Below are 19,382 nucleotides of genomic sequence, written 5' to 3'. Positions count from 1 at the left end.
CCCAGTTCCAGCACGCCCGAACTCGATCAACGCTCCGCTTGCCACTCTCGTCTTTTGCCCAAGATAGTCAGCCTAGATCACAAGATCACAATCCTGTCTCCGTCTGACTTCGATGAGTGGTCCGTCACGAGCAGCGGAAAAATTGTCCAACATCCTGTATTCGTCGCATTCGGACCCAAGGGAGTCCTCCCTTCCTCCACTGATGTACTTGAAGTCATACAAGAACACGGTCCGGGCAAGAGTGACCCAGATCTCAATATAAGCCAATCTCCGACCTATGCAGATCCGAGACCCATACGAAAAAGGAGCGAAAGCACTCATGGCTCGCTTAACGTTGTCCTCCCCGCTTTCGGCGGCGAGCCATCGACTAGGATTGTGTTGATGTGGCTGGTCGAAGTATCGGGGGTCATGGTGCAGAGCCCAAGTGGTGACCGCCACCTCTACTCCTGGGGGATAGTATTCGCCGTCAATATCGATTCCTCCTGGGAGGACTTGACGCGGCAAATAGCCCGGCAAGCTTGGGTTCATTCGCAACGTCTCTTCAACGACGGCTTTGAGATATTCACAGTTTTCCAAAGCCTTTCCAAGTTGGATCTCTTCCACCTTGGAGAACGTGGAACGAATCTCTGCCGTGAGTCTCTTCATGGTCTCAGGGTTTCGCGTGAGGTGGTAGAAATTGGCCGCCATCTGGGTCGCCGTAGTGTCGGAGCCTGTCTCAGAAATCATTGTGTAAGGCGTGGACAACAGTGTTGCCTTTTGTTCACTCACCAGCAATCACCATGGAACGACAATCGGCCATGAGTTCTTTAGTCTCATACCCTTTGCCAGACTCTTGAGCCTTGAGCATATAATGGACAAAATCCTTGCGCTCGGATTTGCTGGCAATCCTCTCTGTCAAAGTCTGTCGGACGAATCTGATGAGCTTGGGGGCGTTCTTCACAATATCCCTCGCCATATATTTATCCAGCCCTAAGCGAAAGATCAATTGACTGGAGCCACTCTGATTGATTCATAAATTAGCCTGTTGATTGAGACATTGAGTGAAGAATTTGGGGGTAGACGTCACTGACGATCAATGATCGGTGGCCTGCCGCATTCACCAAATGTGGAATGTCGCGAAGCTCCTTGCGCTCGAGCATGCCAAAGTCCTTTCCAAAGGCAACGTCCGCCATTACGTCGAACGTCAGATAGTTGCACCACAGACCCATGTCCACCACCCGTGCAGACTCTCCGTCTGAGGGGCCTATCTTCTGGATGAAGGCGCGGACGTGATTGAGGACAAAGTCTTCCATGTCTCGAAGCGCCGCATCAGTGAATCCTGGCGCTAGGGCTCGACGCTTTCGAGCGTGCATCGCCCTATCCGTGGAAGAGAACGTGCTCGGAAATCCGGCGTGATGGGTGACAACATCATAGACAAACCCCTTCTGGACATTTCGATTGACTCCGTAGATATCTTTCACTTGTGAGCTTCTCCCTGCATTACTCTCATAGTGCGAAGACGACCCTTACCTCTGAGTGCCTCCGCTTTGTTGATGGACACAATATTTGGAGCTACCCGGACGACATCTCCTTGAGCAACCAGTGGTCAGTCAATGGGCTAGGGGTGATGAGACCCAAGTTTGGTGTCTTTACCGTATTTCTGATGCTGCTTGTAGACATACAGGTGTCGGTCGCCAATCAGTGCATGATATGCAGGGTGAAGCCCAGTGATCTTTGCAAGAAAAGGTCCGGGGTATTTCGAGAGGGCATGGAAAAATAGTCGATATATCACCAATCCCAAAGCCTGGTTGACGTCAGCACGCCGTTTATACATAGGCACCGGGGATTTCTCACAAATACAAGCACTGATGTCGCGCACACAAGAGGTAGAAGCCAGAATAGGCCCCATGGAGAGCCATCTGGAAGCATCGTCATGGTGGCTCGTTTGGAAGCTGCCAGCGGTTTTCTGGAAGTGAGCTGTCATACAAGACAAGATTGCCGGAGTGATACATGGGTGCTGTCAGTGAGATTGAAATAGCTGGCGTTTTTAATTCCTCCTGGGGCCCATTGGATCAGTTTGCTACGAGATACGGAGTATGGGAACTAGAAAATGACAGGCATTCTGCCGAGATTTCCGCGTTTCTGTCACGGAGGCGGAGAGGGCGGAGGCGCGGAGACCCCGCAAGCGAGCGCCGGTGTCTAGTCTCGCGACCTCAAATCTCTGAGGCCGTACGAACGATCGCACCCCTGTGCGAGTCGCAGGGGGAACGTCGGCTAGCACTCCCTCATAAGTCGTTCAAAATGCCGCCGTCAGCATCAAACAAAGCAATAAGACGATTTCGGTAAAGAGGACACATTTGATCTCAGGTGGATGAGCTGAGCCTCCTGAGCTGCGAACACCGAGATCTGTGTGAATAGCTCTCAAGTTCCGCCAAGTACATACTGCAGAAATGGGCGAAGTACCTTACACTCTGTACTATGCGAGTCATTCTATATGCTCGATCATGGTACGTGTCACTTTCGCCTTGCGTGGGCCGCCCAAAGACGGCAAGGGTATGCAGATGAAAGAGCAGGAGGTGGATATCGGGGACAGGGCCGAGCAGATCGAGGAGGAGTTCCTCTGCGACATCAATCCTGAAGGCTACGTATGTATCACTTGTGGATGGATATACAGTCGCCATCAAGACTGAGCTGGGTCCCTAGGTGCCTGTTCTCGCACATCCCCAGCTGCTTCCAAAGCCAATGCCGGAGAGTGTCGACATCACGCGCTACTTTGCTGAACACTACCCACGGCTTTGGCCCGATGAGTATGCTGAAGAGATCGAGAGTCTCCTCGACGCTCTCCACCAGATCAATTTCTACGCCCTGACCTTTGGCGGCTTGCCCCACCGGGGCGAAGTTCTCCAGAAATCCCTTCGCGCTAAGCTTGCCCAGCCAGGGATTTCTGATCGATATAGACGAGCCTTGGAGTACAAACTGGACCAGTGAGCAACTTTACTTACATCCTTTTGCCTGGGGACTTTGCTGACATTGATCTGCACCCGAAACAGACGCCAGGCGATGGAGCTGAATATTCTTCCAGAGCAGGTCGCTGCGAACGAGGAGCGTTCACGCACATTCAACGCCCAAATAGAGGCGTTGATGGCCAAGCACGCAGATGGGAAAGACAACAAGTACATCTACGGCGAAGAACCAACCGCCCTCGATGCACACGTTCTTTGCTTCCTCTCCCGGCTCTATGACAAGGGCAGGACTCATCTCATCTCGCCGAGGCTCCTCAAGTATCTCATGGACTTTAGAGAGGGAGACGCCTGGAGGGCTGTGGTGCCCTCGGGGAGCACGGTGCCCCTTTATATCGAATAGTTCCTCCTGACCGGGTAAAGAATTGCCTCATCCATACAGAAATGATAGATGATAATTTCAAACGCACCCACAATATGATGCAGGTATTGTGCCGCTCCATGCCTCTACAGAGGTTTCTGCCTCATTCTATCCTTCGCTCGACTCTTCGGGCCTTGCTTTCCCTGGTGGGCCCAGAGGGTCTAGCAAGGCACTTATGCATTAGGGTTTTCGGGAAAAAGGAACATTGGCCGTGCATTCAACCTTTCAACTACGTCCGCCCTTGAGACTTTTAGAAAAATGTGTTAAGTCGTCACAGGAAGCGACTTTTCACTGCTGTGAACAGTTGACAAGGATACCGCAGGATGGCGGGCTGGACTTATCAAAGAGGCAACGGCATTTAAAGATGGATTTGAGCTTTGGCTGCCGCTCTGCAGAAAGTGGGATGCTTTCTTTTCTAATAAGATTAACAGACAATGAATGAACTGAGCCTGGATGAACAGACATTGGAGGGCTCGTGTGAAGACTAAGATTACGGTGGTATAAGCTAGAATTCGTCAGGGTCCAAGGGTTTTCCATTCGTTCTGACCCATTGCTCGCTGTGCATAGCTCTTCAGCCTTTCAGGAACCACCTCCTCTCTCCCAACTTTAAGCATCCTATCGATGAATACGATTAGATGTGCGTCCAAAGCCGTGGGTCTGGGCAGCCCAAATAGCCATGTGACATGGTGGGAAAGGTTGTCTCTTTCTTTTGGAGTCGATTCTGCGAGAAGGGAGTCGAACTGTTGCATGAGAGCTTTTGCACGCTGATTCATCTCCTCAACCGTTCTGGGGTCGAGACCTGCAATTTTCTGCCGTTCGATCCTTTTCCCCTATGTTAGATGCGCACAACTGTTTAAATGACAGAATCTGTTTTCCTTACACGTCTAATTTGAAGTTCAACGCCGTTCGGTATCGGTCGTTGATGTTGCCATTGAGTCGTTGTTGGACAGCGGTTTTGAAACCGTGAGCGACGTGCTCCTTGCCGGAGAAGGAGAGTGAGAAGTAGTTGAGAGAATGCAAGTCAGACAAGAGACTCGATATTTGCTCCTCATGCGAGTCTGGAACTAACGATGGATATAGGCTGGCAATGTGATGTGTTATCTGTAGACTGTCGGGGATCGTCTTCTCCAGCACAGGAGAGGCGAGCACAGGTACCTTTGTAGCCTTCAGAATCGATCCACCCAAGCAGATCTGAGAGAGAGGGGAGCAGGGGGGAAACTTACCTGTCCATATGGGTTGATTTCGCACAGAAAGTGTTCAGACAGTTGCTCTTCATTGTAAATGTCTATGCTTTTCTCCTCAAGCACAATATCGGACGATTCATTCTTAGGAGGACCCCTTAGAGCAAAAGTATAGCGGACCATTCTTGAGCAGATTGAGCCATGGTTATGATAAAGTGTATAGATTGCTTTGGACCTCGTCATATTACCCTTTTTCGGTGTGAAACCCGCATAGAATTGGCCTTTCTTTGCAGGAAGAAACCCCGTCACTCAAGAATTTGCATACTGTGGAGAGGTAGCCAATCTTCAGAATGGAATTTTGAAGCCTCGCCAAACCGCTAAAATGCTCATCACTCACCTTCCACCTCTGCTGTTGACAACCATTGAAACTTGACTTACTCCCCGACACAGCCGACAGTACTCCGCGGGGAAGACACGGATGCCAGATGTACCTGATGCCTGTATCCGTTTGATCCATGAGGGCTAGTTCACTGTACGAAATTCTGTACGACTAGACACCGATGCTGAGCACCGAGGCCGAGATGGGCTATACGGATCGGTGGCCGGAACTAGAAATCGACGACGTTGTTATCCGACCAATCATCAACGGGTCAAAGGGGACAACGACATACAGCACAGCGTAACACAACGCGTCCGCAATGGCGCAAACCTGTCTAAAAATAAGGAAATCGAAATGTTGTCAAGCTTGAATGGGCTGGAGCGTCTGTCATAGCATCATGCAAGACGCTGACAGTGGATATCGGTCTTTCCCCGGTCTTTCCCAAAGGCGGCAAAGCTGGAAGCCTTGGAAGTTTGTTCAATTTCCCTCCGCCTCTGCTTCCAGTGGTACAGTAAGGAGTGGCCCGCGCTTCTTCCCGCTCCACTTCCCCGCGAACAACCAAAAATGTGGCCTTCATTGCTCCGACACCGAGGACGCACCCGCACAATCATGCGACAAGACCAGTCTTGACCGTTGCCTTAGGAGTTCCACTTCGACACTTCCCTCTTGCCCAGTTGTTTCTCGGGCCAATCATTCCATACCTCAAAAAATAACCATGGGTACAAAAGACCGCATTGGGCTGAATGATCTATCCTCGGAGATTTTGACACTGATCGTCCAAAAAGTAAGCTTGGAAGCTGCTGTTGAAGAAGTTCAAAACTCACCCCGATCCAGCTTGTCCCGAAAGATCTAAAGTCTCTCTGCGAGGTGTCCAGGTGATTACACGAGGTAGCAACTCCACAGCTGTACCAGAAAGTTGTCATCCGTTGCAAAAAGGGGTGCAACCCAAGAACCACGGACTGTGAAAAGTTTTCGAGGAATTCGGGCGAATTGGAAATGTAGCTTTGGGCTCGCATCTGTCAGAGAATTGACGGTAGATCCGAGATCGCGCGACCTGTTGGGAGTGTCTTGTTATCATCATGCTTGGACTGTGGATTCATCAGAGGAAGAGGAAGAAGATTTTGACATCAATTGGGAACATGAATACGACGAGGGCCGATTTTTCGACTTGTGCAAACAACTCCGAGATAATACGTTGACATCCTTCAGGTACGGAAATATCACCCACGTTCCCGGCTCTGATTCTTACTCATTGCAGTTGGAACCTGGCCACCTGCATCCCCCAGAACATTCTAGGTCCAGCAGGTTATCTCCGGAGTGCCAGAAGTCGCTGAAGTCTCTTTCGCATATCTACCAGTTTCTCATGTGATCCGCAATGGTTACCCGAAGTCGCTTTGTCAACATTCACAAACCTACATGCACTTTCGTGGATGGGGCTCCGCATGTACGCAGACTTTGATGCCCTTGCAGTATGCCTGGTGCATAACGCGGCACACCTCCGGACACTGAGACTCGATCTCATAGATTGGGAGCGACCTGCGTTGGCACCGCTCTCTCTGGACGAGAGGGGACGAAGGAAATCCTATTTCCTCCAACACTTTCGCCACGGTTGTCATCGGTCTCGAGCAAGATAGGTTGGGCCAACACTTTCCTCAGCTGGAACATCTCAGCCTGTCGGGCGTCTTATTCAAAGCAGCGGAAAGAGAGCTCTCTTCTGCACTCAACTTCAGCGAATTGCGCAAGCTTAGGCTGTGGAATTGCTCCGGGACGGAGGAGCTACTAAGATGCCTCAACGATTCAAAACCAACACTCAAGTTGATACCGTTGGAACTTGTGGTTGACATTCGGCATGTCGATAATCCAATGACACTGGAGAGAGAGGTCAGCCGATTGCTACAGACTACCCCCCGACTGAGGGATCTACGCCTTTCGCTATATGTCTGGGACTGGACCCCCATCCTCGACGCCGTCACAAATCATCTCCAATGTTTGAAAACGCTTGGTCCTCCACGGACGTGGGTTCCGGGCAGATCAAGAGTTCGAGTGGTTTCAAGAGAGTGCAGATCGATATCTGGAGTGGAATGATCAACTATCCCTCCTCTTCGCATCAGCGCAATGCGAGATGATGGGAATCGCGAATCCTCCTTTGTTCATGGTGAGTCTCGCCTCTCAGAGCTAACGATGTGAATACTGACTGGCTCCCCAGCAAGAGTGCCTGGGTGACATCTCTTCCCGCATCTCCTGTAGGATGCTCCGCCTTAGAGCATCCGAGGACGGAGCTGGGGCGGACAAGGGGCGGATTCTACGTCTCCAAGGAAGATGCGTTACACTTTCGCCGAGTGGGCATTTGGCCCTGATGGCATCGCCAGCCTCGACGTCATTGCCTATGGCGATTTTGCATTTGCTGAGAGATGTCGGGAAGAGAATGCGCTGCTGTGCCGGAAGGCCAAAGGGGGAAGCTCCTCATCCTCATTGCAGATGCTAGAAGAGGACAACGAAGCTCTCTGGGAGTGGGCGCAGTCGCATATCGATGCTCTTAGCGCCTGTGCCTTTAGGACCTATCATCCGCGTGTAGATTGCGGTAGGATTCTCGCATGATGCGTAACTCTCTGGCCCGGTCGGATGGCCGACTGGTTGAGAAGAAGGGAGATCTGTTGTGACGACAATTCTACGAGTATATCCCCAGAAACCAATGCAATGTCAGCCGCATGAATCGTCGCCTAGACTCGTTCCTCCTTCTCTCTCTTCTAGATATGTTGCAGAAAGGTATCATGTTGGAGATATAGTAGATAAGTTTTATTGATCCGCCCATGCTGTAACGGACGTGAAAGCTGACAGTCATGGTCGACTTGAAATGCCACATACCGCGAGATGTCTTGCTGAATACTGTCATTCTTCAACGGGATATATTCGACAGCCTACTGGAGTGCCGGCAATTACAGATGTTAGGTCGTATGACGGGTCAATCGATGATCCTGTAACGCGGCCCATCTATTATAAGATCGAATAGATAGCCTTCACCTGCCTTTGTGGCCGCAGGGGCTTTTAGGAGATGACTTCTTGGTGCCAATATGAAGCCAAATCATTCTTTGCATCCATAGGAATATCTAGCTATCTCCGGCATCCCTTGTTCAGTCCGCGGCACGGACACGCTCAACTTCTAAGCACGGGTGACGGATCACAGACGATCCTCATCCCACAGGGCCTTCAGCTCCTTGACTCACGCCCGGCTGAAACATCCCAAACAGATCATCGTCGTACAACCCAAACCCATCGAGGCCCGTGTTCCAGCTCCAATCCATGTACCAGTCATCATTGTCCTCTATTCCGTGGGGGATTGCGTCGGTCCCGTGGACTCTTTTAGAAAAGTCCATTGGTTGTGGTATTGAAAGAGAATTGCCCTGTAGATATCTGTTTCCTCCATCTGTGCCGCTGTTGTTTGGACTAACCAGGGGGCGAGTATCCAGGTGGGACGAATGAGAGCAAGTGGGATCGTTGCCAGGCGCAAGAAGGGAGGCGGAGAGCATGCCTGTGATGCGCGGGCTATGTCTCCCACTCGCGTTTGCCTGCCCATTCCTTGTATCTCCCACCAAGCACTCACGCCCTCTTCCACGACTCACCTCCCGCATTTGCTCTGGGGCAGTTTCTCTTTCGAGCCCCAAGTATTGTACCAAGCCCCTCATGATCCTCAAGGGCTTTCGGAGACCTAAATTTGCCGGAGTCGTTTCTTTTAGCGCCTCGTAGCAATCCCTTATCTCCTCCATATTTCTACTTGGATCATTACTCCCTTGGGCGTCCTGCATGAACACCATGACTGCGTTAAGTATACAATATGACAAGCGTATGGGAGCCCGACCTAAGGTGAAGGAGCGACGATAGGAGGCGACGAGAGCGTGGATGGACAGGGCCGCCGAGTAGCAGTCCAGTCGAGCAGCTGTGAGGAAGTCCGCAGGGGTCTGAACTGGCTGTTGCGAGGCTCTTGTTGAAGCGGGCCTGGAAAAGACAGACATGCCGCTGGAAGAAGGGACGTTTGTGATTGTAGTAGGGTATAGGTGGCCGCCAGGAAAGAACGGACGCAGGAGCAGGATTCGCAGTGCGAAGTAGGTGGTATGTAGAGTGAGCAAATGTGGTGGCGCTGGATGATCATCTTCCACTCTAAGGTGTACCGGCAGCTTCCTTTCCCATCTCTCCAATGCTTCGGCGATGCGTTGTAACGCCCTCACCCTCTCGTCTTCAGGCGTCTTCAACGACGAGACCGCATATATTGTACTGATGAGCATTTCCGCTATCTCCGCCAGATCGATGAGTGCCCTGAACGTGCTCACCGCAAATGTGGGTCGTGGCACGTAGGCTGCAAGGAGCTTTGATGTCGCGCTCGAGGAATAGAGTGGGTCGATGTACGGTTTCCAGGGCTCGGTTTCTTCGTAAGTGTCGAGGAGTCTCTTGCTGACTTCGCTCTCGGAGACCTGCAAGCAGCACGGTCTTCCCAAATAGAGGCTCTGGACTTTATCGTTGACGTATGCGGTCCAGAACGCACGCTTGCGTATCTCGACATCCAAAGCCGTTAACTGACCACAGTTACTGTTGCTGCTGCGTGACGACTTTTCCAAGTGGCAGCCAAGGTCGATGACCATCCGATATGCGATGCCACAGTATACCCACCCAGGCGAGGTCTTTCCGATAGATACTAGAGCCGTACCCATGAGGATCAGGCCACATATGGAAGGTACACTGGGTGTCTCGATTCCTTCCTCTTGCAGACACTCTCTAAATCTGTCAAGAAATTGGGCAGCAACCGTCTGTGGATCATCTTTGTCCCTCCGTAGTGAGATACTCCGTTCGCTGTATGTAGCAGAGGCAAAATATATGGCATTGAGAAGGAGTTTATTGACGTACGGGCCATTGTTGGCAAGGCTGTCCATGACCGCCGGACGGTAAGTGATAAGGTAGGAGAGATGAGGGCGGTTCCAGTGCAGGTCGAAGAAGTGCATTGCCATCTCCGGGTCGAGGCCGTCGAAGTCGAAGCGCCGTTCGTACAGATGAGCCACCTCACGATGCCGCTGCAGGGCGGCATGAGCAACGAGCTGAGAAACGATTGATTGAAGTCCAGGAGGCAGTGTATCGTCATCAGAGTCTCTAGGTGCAAGGACAGTGTCGCTGGTGGCGCCGGCCAACTGGGATGCGGAGGTGTCATCCTGGGGAGGGACGGAATGCCGATAATAAGGGCCGAAACCGATGAAGTTTGAGTGCTCGGGGAGAGTGCCATCGCCGCGGTTAGATAGTTCATGCATGGCGGAGGAGGGTCCATGGAATATAGGGCTGTCTTCGGCTCCATGATCTTCTTGATGGGAGTCTTGATCTCGGGTTTCGGGAATGGTTGGCGGGGCGCGGTGATTCCATTCAACTTCAAGAGATCTGTAGCGGTGTGTCGCTGCGTGACTTTCGTCATGAGGTTGGAGGTCTGCTATTGCTGGAAGGAGAGCATCGGAAGCTGAGAGAGTGCTAGCTACTCTACTCGGTTCGCGTGATGGAGGATGTAGTGGGAATGACATGGCTCTTTCCGTTGCTATGGGGCGCATTGCCTCGCTCGCAACTATCGTCACCCCGTTTCCTGCATGCGAATGTTCCAACGCAGCCAGGTCCTCATTCCTTGAGATATGGTCATTAACGAAGTTCTCGCCAGCCTCATTGTTGTCTGTAATCGTAATGTCATCGCTGCGGTCATTGTTTACCGTCCGCCGGTGCTGGCTCAGGAGATTCCTAACCTCCTCAAGACTTTCGGTCTCCTTCAGTCTCCTAACCAGCAGCCTCAGAGAGTTGATCTCTTCGTCTTTCCCCTGAATCTGCGCCTTTGTCGGCCGGCTGAACTGCCTCCTGTCTTCCAGGTAGTGGCAAGGCTGGTTGTACTGTGCGCAGAAGCCGCATTGAGGCCGCTTGCCGTTACATTTCGCCTGAAAGACCAGTCAGCCGGCTTGATACAGAATTCGCAAACCATGCCGAGTCATATTTGTTCTGAGAGGAATGTGGAATTATCGACGTGAACAGCCATGGATCAGCCATCCGAGACAAAGCTATCAGACTCCAGAGGACATTGGTACTCGACTTTGTGGGGACCAGACGGAAGTAACATTTGCGATAATCAGGAGTAAGGACGGACCTTACGCATCCGACATGCTTGACACGCCTTCCGAACAGCTCTTCGAGGCACCATCCCAGGTGTTGAAGCAACCTCTGGCGCCCGCATGCTGTCAATCTGTCGACCAACTGGTGCTATGGTTCTTTCCAATTTACATTTGGTCGTTGGTATATGGTGGCGCCCGAAGCACCATTCTCTTGGAAAACAGGAAGAGCGCAGAAGGCGCGGAAGTAGGAAAGCCGAAAAAGCAATCTGACCCTTACTTTTGTATGAGGGGAGTTGGATGCCTTTACATACCTTAAGCTCGAAAAGGAAGTGATCTTCTTCCGAGGGATATGAGCGGAGTACACCCCGTCCACAGCTAATGCTGAAATTGCGGACCTCTCTTTGATCTTTACCGTCTGAAAGAGGCGTTATGCTAGGCCGGCTAGTGCACTACCTGGGTACCCTACAGAAAAATGGGGGATCAAAGTGTTGGGGGGAGGTAGGTGGGCCTCTCAGAAGGGTCTGTGCCTAGAAGCATTTGGCGAGGAGGGGAAAGCTCTTTAAGCTACAACAGATTTACCAAGGTTCATGCTCGGATCGACTCCATATTATCTTCTTGTGTCGTAAAATTCGCGTTCTCGATATTGGTCTATCAACTAATGTCCAAGACCCTTGGCAGGGCTTGTCTTTACTTCGTCTTCACCCAAGCATACTTCTTTACACCTACAGCCTCGCCGCCTGTGACGCCCAAGAAGAGACTCCTCCGTCCACAACCAGCTCGCTACCTGTCACATACTTTGCTTCCGAACTTGCCAGGAAGAGGACCGCATGGGCCACATCCCACGCATCTCCCATTCTCCCCAAAGGTACCTTTTCCGCCCGACTTCTTGCCAACTGCTCTTCCGTCACACCCTCCGGCAGGTGTTTCAACAGTCTGCTCTGCACAAGCGGCGTGTTCATCAACCCCGGCACCACCGTGTTGACTCTGATATTTTTGTCTGCGTAGGCGATGGCCGTGTGTTTGCTGAACTGAACGATCGCGGCCTTTGAGGAGGCATAGGCTATGTGTTCGGCGCCCAAATGTCTCATGCCCGCGATGGACGAGAGATTCACGATGGCGCCACCCGGGGATTGCTGCTTCAACATCACCCTAATCACGGCCTTGCAACACAGGAAGACGCTCTTGATGTTGACGGCCATCTGCCTGTCCCAGACTTCCTCCGGCATGCTCTCCGCCGTCCCCGGTGCGGAGAGGCCGACATTGTTGACCAGCACATCTATCCGTCCATACTTCTCAACGCACTTCCCCACCTCCCTGTTCACATCCGCTGCCGAGGTGACGTCGCACTGCGAGACGGTGATGTGGTCTGCAATCGAGGGGTTTTCGGAGAGAATGTAGGATCGTGTTTCCTCGGCGGCGGAGAGATTCAAGTCCACGCCGTATATTTTCCCCCCTTGTCGCGCAAATAATATGGCGCTTGCTCGCCCATTGCCAATACCGCTGCCCGTGGAGCCAATCCCAGTGATGAAGATAACCTTGTTGTCGAAACGCAACATTTTGCAGTGCGCCTGAATAAAAGAACCGTGCTCCGTACCTTGCGGGCCATGGTCACGAAAACATTATATGTCCCTGGTGGCCGGGTAACTTGCGGCATCGATGCCTAGGTAACTTTTTGGTACTTTTGTCACCCCGCAGCCTAGTGGCGTCGAAATTGGTGACGGAGATCAGAGCTCCGGTTCGACGCTTGCCGCTTGAAGAATCCGTCACCTATCGCGTAGGTTGACTTAGAGCCTTGGCTAGAGTGCCCGTAACTTGAAGTTCCTTGCCTAGACTTAGACTTGGGCGAGGCTCAATGGGCTGGGCTGATGTGGGTGCGCAGCTGCAATCATCTCAAATCACACAATAAACAGCTCTTGTTCGACACGAAAGCGAATCACCTTCCCAGTCTGGATTCTGGAATTGAATAATACTAAGTCGTGAGATATGCCCGCCCGTTGGCAGCTAAATCTGGATTCCCGACTTCCGAGGCTCAAGCCCCGCGGCGGGCTCGAGCCTAACTAAAGATGAGTGATGCTTACTTGGTGCATTCCATCAGACTGTGGTCTTTGTGTTGCAAGGCGCCTTTGTAACAACATATAGAAGCAGCTCCAAAACATGGATGGGTTGTAGTAATGACAAGCTGGCGCCTGGCGTGCCGGTGCAGGGCCGGTCCGATGTATCGAACGGCACGTGTTTACGTCATTTTATTCACTGCACTAACCTTTCATTTCTCGTTGTGCATGATCCTGGCCATATATATAACATAGATACGCCTGCTCTATCTTCATACGGATTGACAATTCTAGCCACCTCGTTGTTGACCCTGACGAACCGGCCATCCAGCCATGTCTCAATCACAGCTTGACGTGGTGAAATCCATGTACGACGAGCGCAGCGAACAGTACGACGAGAATGATGTCCACGTGAGACAAGCGCAGGACTACATCACCTGGGCAGATCTGAAGGAGGGCGAGAACCTCCTCGACCTGGCCTGCGGAACGGGTCTCGTTGCCATCGGTGCCAAGAGTGTCGTAGGCCCGTCAGGGCGCGTCGTCGGCGTCGACATCAGCGAGGGGATGCTCAAGGTCGCGCGCCGCAAGGCCCAAGCTGCGGGACTCGACATCGCGTTTCTCAACCACGACGTTTGCGACCTCGCTGGTCTCCACATTGTGCCGAAGGAGGACTACACGGATGAATTCTTCGACGTGATAACCTGCGCTGCGGCGCTGATCCTCCTGCCCGACCCGCTTCAGGCCGTCAAGAATTGGAAATCGGTGCTCAGACCCGGTGGCCGCCTGATCACCGACGTGCAGACCAAGGACGCAAACGTGGTCATGAATATCTTTTCGGCTATCGCTCCGCAGGTCGGCGAGACCGTGCCCTGGCACTCGCATCTGTGGCAGTCACAGCAAGCGCTGGCGACTTTGATGGTTGACGCGGGGTTTCATGTCGACAAGGTCTTTGAGACAGAGGCCTACGCAAAGGCACAGTATCATCTAGACACTGCGCCGGAACTCTTCGACAAGGCTGTCAGCAAGGCCATGTTCAAGGACTTTGGCCGCGCCGACATTTGTGAGAAAGCCAAAGACTTGTTTGTCCGGAAGTTCGCAGAGATTGCTGGGTCCAAAGATACCATTGAGGAGGAGACAAGGTATTGGGTCACCGTGGCCACGAGACCGGGATGACGAGCAAATGGACATGCTTGACTGTGTACAAGTTGGTACAAGATAAAGGTCGCCTTTGAATACACAAACACTCGCTAAGCCACAATCATTATGTTTGCCCAAACCCACGCCTTATGTCCAACCCCATTCGTAAAGTCCGTCAAAACTGTGATAACAATTCTGCATGGAATTCAGGTCTTTGGTCGAAGTCCGATTAGAAATATCGACGTGAGTCTCGGTTTGTTGGTGTGTCATTTACGATTGCTTCTGGAAGGAAGAGGCTGACATGTCAGAAATATCCACCACCAAACGATTCGGACGCTGACTGGAGTAGATCGAAGAACAGGAGAGTTAGGGAGACCAGTTTGGCCGGAGAAGGAAAGGTCAAAAACACCCTTCACACATCACTCGGTTCTCTTATTATCTTGCCATACCTTGTTCGGCGACCGGTTTCCGCTTGAATAGCTTTCTCAGACTTCCAGATTTGTCTGGGGAACCTCGGCCCGTCACTGGCGGTGCTACCTCTGGTTCGGTTGCTGGGATGGGCTCATGGTGGGCATATTCGGTTTGATACTCGTCAGCTTCATGTGCCGGCCAACCTCCAGGGACACCTTCCATTTCAGCGCGACCCCTTTCTAGAATTTCTTCGTTATGGGCGTTGATTCGAGCAGCCTTTTCCGGATTTTTGGATGGAAAGCGTTTGTCGATCGTCGAGCTAAATGTGCCTCGAAGAGTTTCTCCAACACCCTGTGAGTATATGGGTCAGTAAAATGTATCAAAGAATGTGAAAGAGTCAAAGACAAGAACTAACGTGAAGTCCCTTAGCCGCTGCACGCAGATCGTTGATCGTACTTTGATTGTGTCGCATCGGCTGATCAGCTGTTTTTAAGGACGAACGGCTGGGGTAGCTGAAGTTGTGCCTCGAGGGACTGGCAGGGGGTGTTCCGCTGTTGCGTCTTGCAAAAGGAGGGTCGACGGGGCTGACAGGACCATTGTCTGCATGGTAGGCGTCCCGTGTGAAGTCTCCGGATCTCCTCATGGCACTTTTAGCGGGTATTGGGGGAGAGTCAGCTGCAAGCAATCCTCCACTGGCCACCACAGGTGGCCTTCCTTTCTGCGCCGTGCTAGTAGATGCCACAGTAGGTGGATGAGGATGCTCCGGGGTTGTCGAGCCTGCGGGCATTTCTAGCAGTTGAGGTTGCTGACCCGGACCGGGTTGTACTTCGCGCTTGACATCCTTTTGGACATCTTGCTGCTTCTTTCCGCCTCTTGTAGTAGTGGTCGTCGTGGTCGTGGTCTGGCATATTGTTAATATTCGAAAATAAAATAGACAGTGTAGTTACGACGCAAGTGTCCAGAATGGTATAGACTACTGCGGGGACATACCGTCGTTGTCACTACAGTGACCACTTCTCCTGTATCTTCATCGAAAACCTCCCCAGTCGAGGGTTTCAATGCGAGATTCCTGTCTTGGTCGATGTTGGCTATCTCGCTATTCTTCTCCGCAGATATTATCTCGTTCTGGTTTATTTCTCCTTCGGGAGTAATGCCTCCGTGAGCACCATCCGCGCTGTTGGCTCCACTCGACGCATACGCTGAATCGGGTCCGACGTCTGGCTGCGGCTCTGGAGTCTTCTCTCGCTTCCCGAGTAGACGGCTTAACTTGCTGGGTTTCTTCTCCTTTTCATAGGCAGGTGCGGTCGGGTTGGCAAAGGCTGATTGGGACATCTTCGTGCAAAATAAGAGGGTTTTGTGTGCATGAAATATTGATGACGGTAGAGGCTGCGGTGGAAGACAACGTAAAGGAGGAGAAGGTCTAGCTCAGCACCTTATGGAGGTAGTATTTCAGGGTTCTGGTCCCTCCTTGGTATGGGCACGCCAGCCCAGTTGATCGGGCACAATGATGTCATATAACAAGCCATGATCGGCGTATTGATTGAGAAACGCCACGATTCTTGCACAGCCACAAGGCGTGGGACAGGCGAGAGGAGGAGAAACGGCTCGCTAGTGGCAGGCGAACAACCAATTGCCTTCGGTAATCGGCCGCCGTTGACGCAAATGCTATGGGTCTGCCCTATGTCTGATAACCGATCCCATCCCTCCTCTTCGGCGGAGATTCGTGTAAGCCACATCGAGTTCCAGCTCGATGTCACATCTGACTTTTAGCTCACAGATGTACGGCCACGTACACTTCTCTCCTCGAGCACTCCATTTCTGCAATTTAGCCGGTGTAGGAGTGTCGAAAATGCTCAGGAAATCCCACAGCCCGAGTTGCGGTGTAATGGATACTTTTGACCAGGATGCGAGAGTCGGTACGACTTCGTCCATCAAGACCCGCTGGAGGATTGTGGGAAGCATACCAAAGTGATTCATAACTTGCAGCCAATGCAGCATCTCGTCCAGGACGAAGCGAACCAAGATCCCAAGAGGTTGGTGACGGTCGGCAAAACTCTGCAGCTGAATGAAAGGAGCTACATATGGTCTGGACTGAGACACAATGAAGTGATTGACGTTGAACAGTTCGCCTATCCGTGTCAGCGGTGCTTCGGGGTGGACGGTCGCTATTCGGTGCAGATTGCAGCCCTTCTCTGAGAAATCGGCAGCAAAATACAAGGTAATATCGCCCGAAGCACTCTTGCACAGCAGGTGAACAGGAGCATACATGGCCTTGGAAGTCGCTATGGACGCCACGACCGCAGATCGGACAAGGACGTGAGGGGCCGTCAAGTAGTTGAGCAGTTGTGGTGTTCCGACCACTTCAGACATGGCGATGGTTATGTTTAGGATTCTTCCCGTCTTTGCATATGCCTCTTCAAACGTTATATCTCCCAGGTTGTCTCGAGTGCACTCGTGGAGCACGTCAATATCGAACACGTGGTGGGATTTACGATAGCGTTGGTACCGTCGTTTGATTGTTGCAAAGAAGGAAGAGTTGAACCAAGACTTGAGCCCACCTGTAGCGCGTCTTTCTCGGGAGCGAAGGAAGGCGTCAAGGTTGATTTTGGTGGCCTCCAACACGCCGATAAGGTCTTCGTCTTTCGTCACGCATACATGCGCTGCAATCAGAGCTCCTGATGATGTGCCTGTGATTATCCGAGGCAGCAGCCGCTGCAGATAAAGTGCTTTAACCACTCCAAGATGACTCATACTGATCATGGCACCCCCCTGAAGCACCAGACTCGTGCGGCCAAGAGCAGTCCGCATGTCAATGATTGCTTGCCGCTTCTCCTGGGCTGGGACGATGGGACCAGCCCCAGCTCCGTTGGTGACCGCGTTCCGATCCGCAATGTAGGTGATACAGTGGCGCACCTCCATCACATAGTCATGAATAAGTCGTTTGGTTTGTATCTTTGACTTTCGGTACAAGGCGGGGGATAGAATGCGGCACATGTTACGGGAGCTTTGAGCTCTCAGTTGACTGCACAAGCCTCTCTCATCCCCCATCCGCCGGCTTCGTTCAAGGTCTCGCTTCAACGTTCGGAGGATCTGCCAGTCGTAGCTTCGGTGACGGTCCACCTTGACCCATTCATCGATTCCATGGATGGCATCGTATTCGAATTGTCCGGTGTACCAATCTTCATAGGTGGCGGGCGCCGTGTCGCCGTTGATGTGAGGCTTGGCCCAGGGCTCAACCCAGACTAAGAGAAACAGGTGCCGAAGGATGCTCCATAAGGTGCTGAAGATGCTAGAAGGGCCGTCCATTCTTGCAGTTCACAGCATTTCACAGCAATTGCGAGCTGCCATGGAGCTCCGTACTCTCCCGCACCACCAGGTGAGTGTTTTAACAGATAATATGAAATGATTGAGGAAGGAGAAAGGTCAGACGACAACAGGTCGGCGAGATGAGAACCGAGACCGAGCTCTACGGAAGGAAACACCGGAGACACTCGGTCACGCTGCTTTTGCGCCCGGCACTGGCAGCGTTCTTCAGATTAGCGCCTTGGCAGTATCGAGCTAAAGCGGCGCTAACACCACTCCCCTGAACTGATCAGTCTTCGCTTTTCTATCTTCAAGACAAACCATCCGTTTCCTCAGAAGTGCCATCTTAATGCTCTCCTTGCCATCCGAGTCCAACCCGTCTCCAACCGCATCTGCGACCAACAAGCAATGAAGATCAACTAAGCTCGCAGACGGAGGCCATTCAGTGGAAGGGGAGCTGCCGATATCGGCTTCGCTGATCGATTCTCCAAGATTGTCATGAAGATATATTAACGGGGCCTCGTTCTCATTTCATATGTCTGGCAGTGTTTACAAAGTATAGTGCTTCTGAGAGCTGACATAACCTCGGCGAGGTATTCTTCAAGAAACTATTTGGCACGCCATGGCAAAAGAGCAAGCCGTCTATTCTCACGGCCACCACAAATCGGTGGTCGAAGACCATGCCCGTCGAACGGCCCAAGACTCGGCAGCGTTTCTTCTTCCCCATATCAAACCCAACCACAGCATTCTAGACGTGGGTTGCGGTCCCGGTACCATCACTGCAGATCTCGCGACCTTCGTACCTGAGGGCAAGGTCATCGGCGGAGATGCCGTCGAGTCTGTCCTCGAACAGGCGTCCCAGTACGCCTCGTCAAGGGGCCTGACGAACCTCACATTTCAAAAGATCGACGCCAATGCCTTACCGTTTGCGGACAACACCTTTGACATTGTCTTTTGTCATCAAGTCCTGCAACACGTCAAAGACCCCGTCGCCATATTGAAGGAGATGCGGAGGGTCGCCAAGCCTGGTGGTATCGTGGCCGCGCGAGAAGCAGACTACAAATCGTTCGCTTGGTACCCAGAGACTCCCGAGATCGCGCGGTGGGCTGAACTCTATCAGAAAGTCGCAAAGACGAATGGAGGCGAACCCAACGCAGGCCGATACTGTCACGTGTGGGCCAGACAAGCTGGCTTCTCGCCTGATGAAATCACGGCCACGTGGGACTGCTGGAGATACGCCGGGCAAAGAGTGACTCAGTTCTCTCAAAGCTGGGCAGGGAGAATCCTCCAACCTGGATTCACGGGGACGGCAGTCAGGGAAGGGTTCGCGACAGAAGAAGAGATCAAGAGCCTCTCTGAAGGTTGGAAGAGATGGGGTATGGAGCAGGATGCCTTCTTAGGCATTCCTAACGGACAAATCTTGTGCCGTAAGACATAG

At 52.2% G+C, this 19,382-nt stretch overlaps 9 protein-coding genes across 9 annotated transcripts; 3 read left to right on the top strand and 6 right to left on the bottom strand.

The window, feature by feature from the left end:
* Nucleotides 1-72: 72 nt before the first annotated feature.
* On the bottom strand, nucleotides 73-1,813 carry Z520_02300 (uncharacterized protein; the record flags this gene model as incomplete). The annotated part of the gene is made up of 5 exons (XM_016772814.1): nucleotides 73-710; nucleotides 769-1,000; nucleotides 1,071-1,453; nucleotides 1,510-1,569; nucleotides 1,633-1,813. 5 exons carry the CDS (start codon nucleotides 1,811-1,813, stop codon nucleotides 73-75), a joined length of 1,494 nt encoding a protein of 497 aa, XP_016636284.1.
* A 616-nt stretch (nucleotides 1,814-2,429) lies between these two features.
* On the top strand, nucleotides 2,430-3,342 carry Z520_02299 (uncharacterized protein; the record flags this gene model as incomplete). The annotated part of the gene is made up of 3 exons (XM_016772813.1): nucleotides 2,430-2,624; nucleotides 2,683-2,963; nucleotides 3,030-3,342. The coding sequence occupies 3 exons, from the start codon at nucleotides 2,430-2,432 to the stop codon at nucleotides 3,340-3,342; spliced, it is 789 nt and encodes a 262-aa protein (XP_016636283.1).
* Nucleotides 3,343-3,875: 533 nt separating this feature from the next.
* Z520_02298 (uncharacterized protein) lies at nucleotides 3,876-4,724 on the bottom strand (the record flags this gene model as incomplete). The annotated part of the gene is made up of 3 exons (XM_016772812.1): nucleotides 3,876-4,182; nucleotides 4,241-4,515; nucleotides 4,584-4,724. The coding sequence occupies 3 exons, from the start codon at nucleotides 4,722-4,724 to the stop codon at nucleotides 3,876-3,878; spliced, it is 723 nt and encodes a 240-aa protein (XP_016636282.1).
* Nucleotides 4,725-8,111: 3,387 nt separating this feature from the next.
* Nucleotides 8,112-10,980, bottom strand: Z520_02297 (uncharacterized protein; the record flags this gene model as incomplete). The annotated part of the gene is made up of 2 exons (XM_016772811.1): nucleotides 8,112-10,871; nucleotides 10,900-10,980. 2 exons carry the CDS (start codon nucleotides 10,978-10,980, stop codon nucleotides 8,112-8,114), a joined length of 2,841 nt encoding a protein of 946 aa, XP_016636281.1.
* A 784-nt stretch (nucleotides 10,981-11,764) lies between these two features.
* Nucleotides 11,765-12,598, bottom strand: Z520_02296 (uncharacterized protein; the record flags this gene model as incomplete). Its single annotated transcript, XM_016772810.1, has 1 exon — nucleotides 11,765-12,598. The coding sequence occupies one exon, from the start codon at nucleotides 12,596-12,598 to the stop codon at nucleotides 11,765-11,767; it is 834 nt and encodes a 277-aa protein (XP_016636280.1).
* An 828-nt stretch (nucleotides 12,599-13,426) lies between these two features.
* Z520_02295 (uncharacterized protein) lies at nucleotides 13,427-14,266 on the top strand (the record flags this gene model as incomplete). The annotated part of the gene is made up of 1 exon (XM_016772809.1): nucleotides 13,427-14,266. The coding sequence occupies one exon, from the start codon at nucleotides 13,427-13,429 to the stop codon at nucleotides 14,264-14,266; it is 840 nt and encodes a 279-aa protein (XP_016636279.1).
* Nucleotides 14,267-14,665: 399 nt separating this feature from the next.
* On the bottom strand, nucleotides 14,666-15,973 carry Z520_02294 (uncharacterized protein; the record flags this gene model as incomplete). Its single annotated transcript, XM_016772808.1, has 3 exons — nucleotides 14,666-14,992; nucleotides 15,057-15,542; nucleotides 15,632-15,973. 3 exons carry the CDS (start codon nucleotides 15,971-15,973, stop codon nucleotides 14,666-14,668), a joined length of 1,155 nt encoding a protein of 384 aa, XP_016636278.1.
* A 333-nt stretch (nucleotides 15,974-16,306) lies between these two features.
* Z520_02293 (uncharacterized protein) lies at nucleotides 16,307-17,947 on the bottom strand (the record flags this gene model as incomplete). The annotated part of the gene is made up of 1 exon (XM_016772807.1): nucleotides 16,307-17,947. The coding sequence occupies one exon, from the start codon at nucleotides 17,945-17,947 to the stop codon at nucleotides 16,307-16,309; it is 1,641 nt and encodes a 546-aa protein (XP_016636277.1).
* Nucleotides 17,948-18,566: 619 nt separating this feature from the next.
* On the top strand, nucleotides 18,567-19,382 carry Z520_02292 (uncharacterized protein; the record flags this gene model as incomplete). The annotated part of the gene is made up of 1 exon (XM_016772806.1): nucleotides 18,567-19,382. One exon carries the CDS (start codon nucleotides 18,567-18,569, stop codon nucleotides 19,380-19,382), a length of 816 nt encoding a protein of 271 aa, XP_016636276.1.

Source organism: Fonsecaea multimorphosa (assembly GCF_000836435.1).
Source record: "Fonsecaea multimorphosa CBS 102226 unplaced genomic scaffold supercont1.3, whole genome shotgun sequence".
NCBI classification, from domain to species: Eukaryota; Fungi; Ascomycota; class Eurotiomycetes; order Chaetothyriales; family Herpotrichiellaceae; genus Fonsecaea; species Fonsecaea multimorphosa.
The sequence above is the reverse complement of the archived record's forward strand: the minus strand, read 5'-3'. Positions and strand labels throughout refer to the sequence as shown.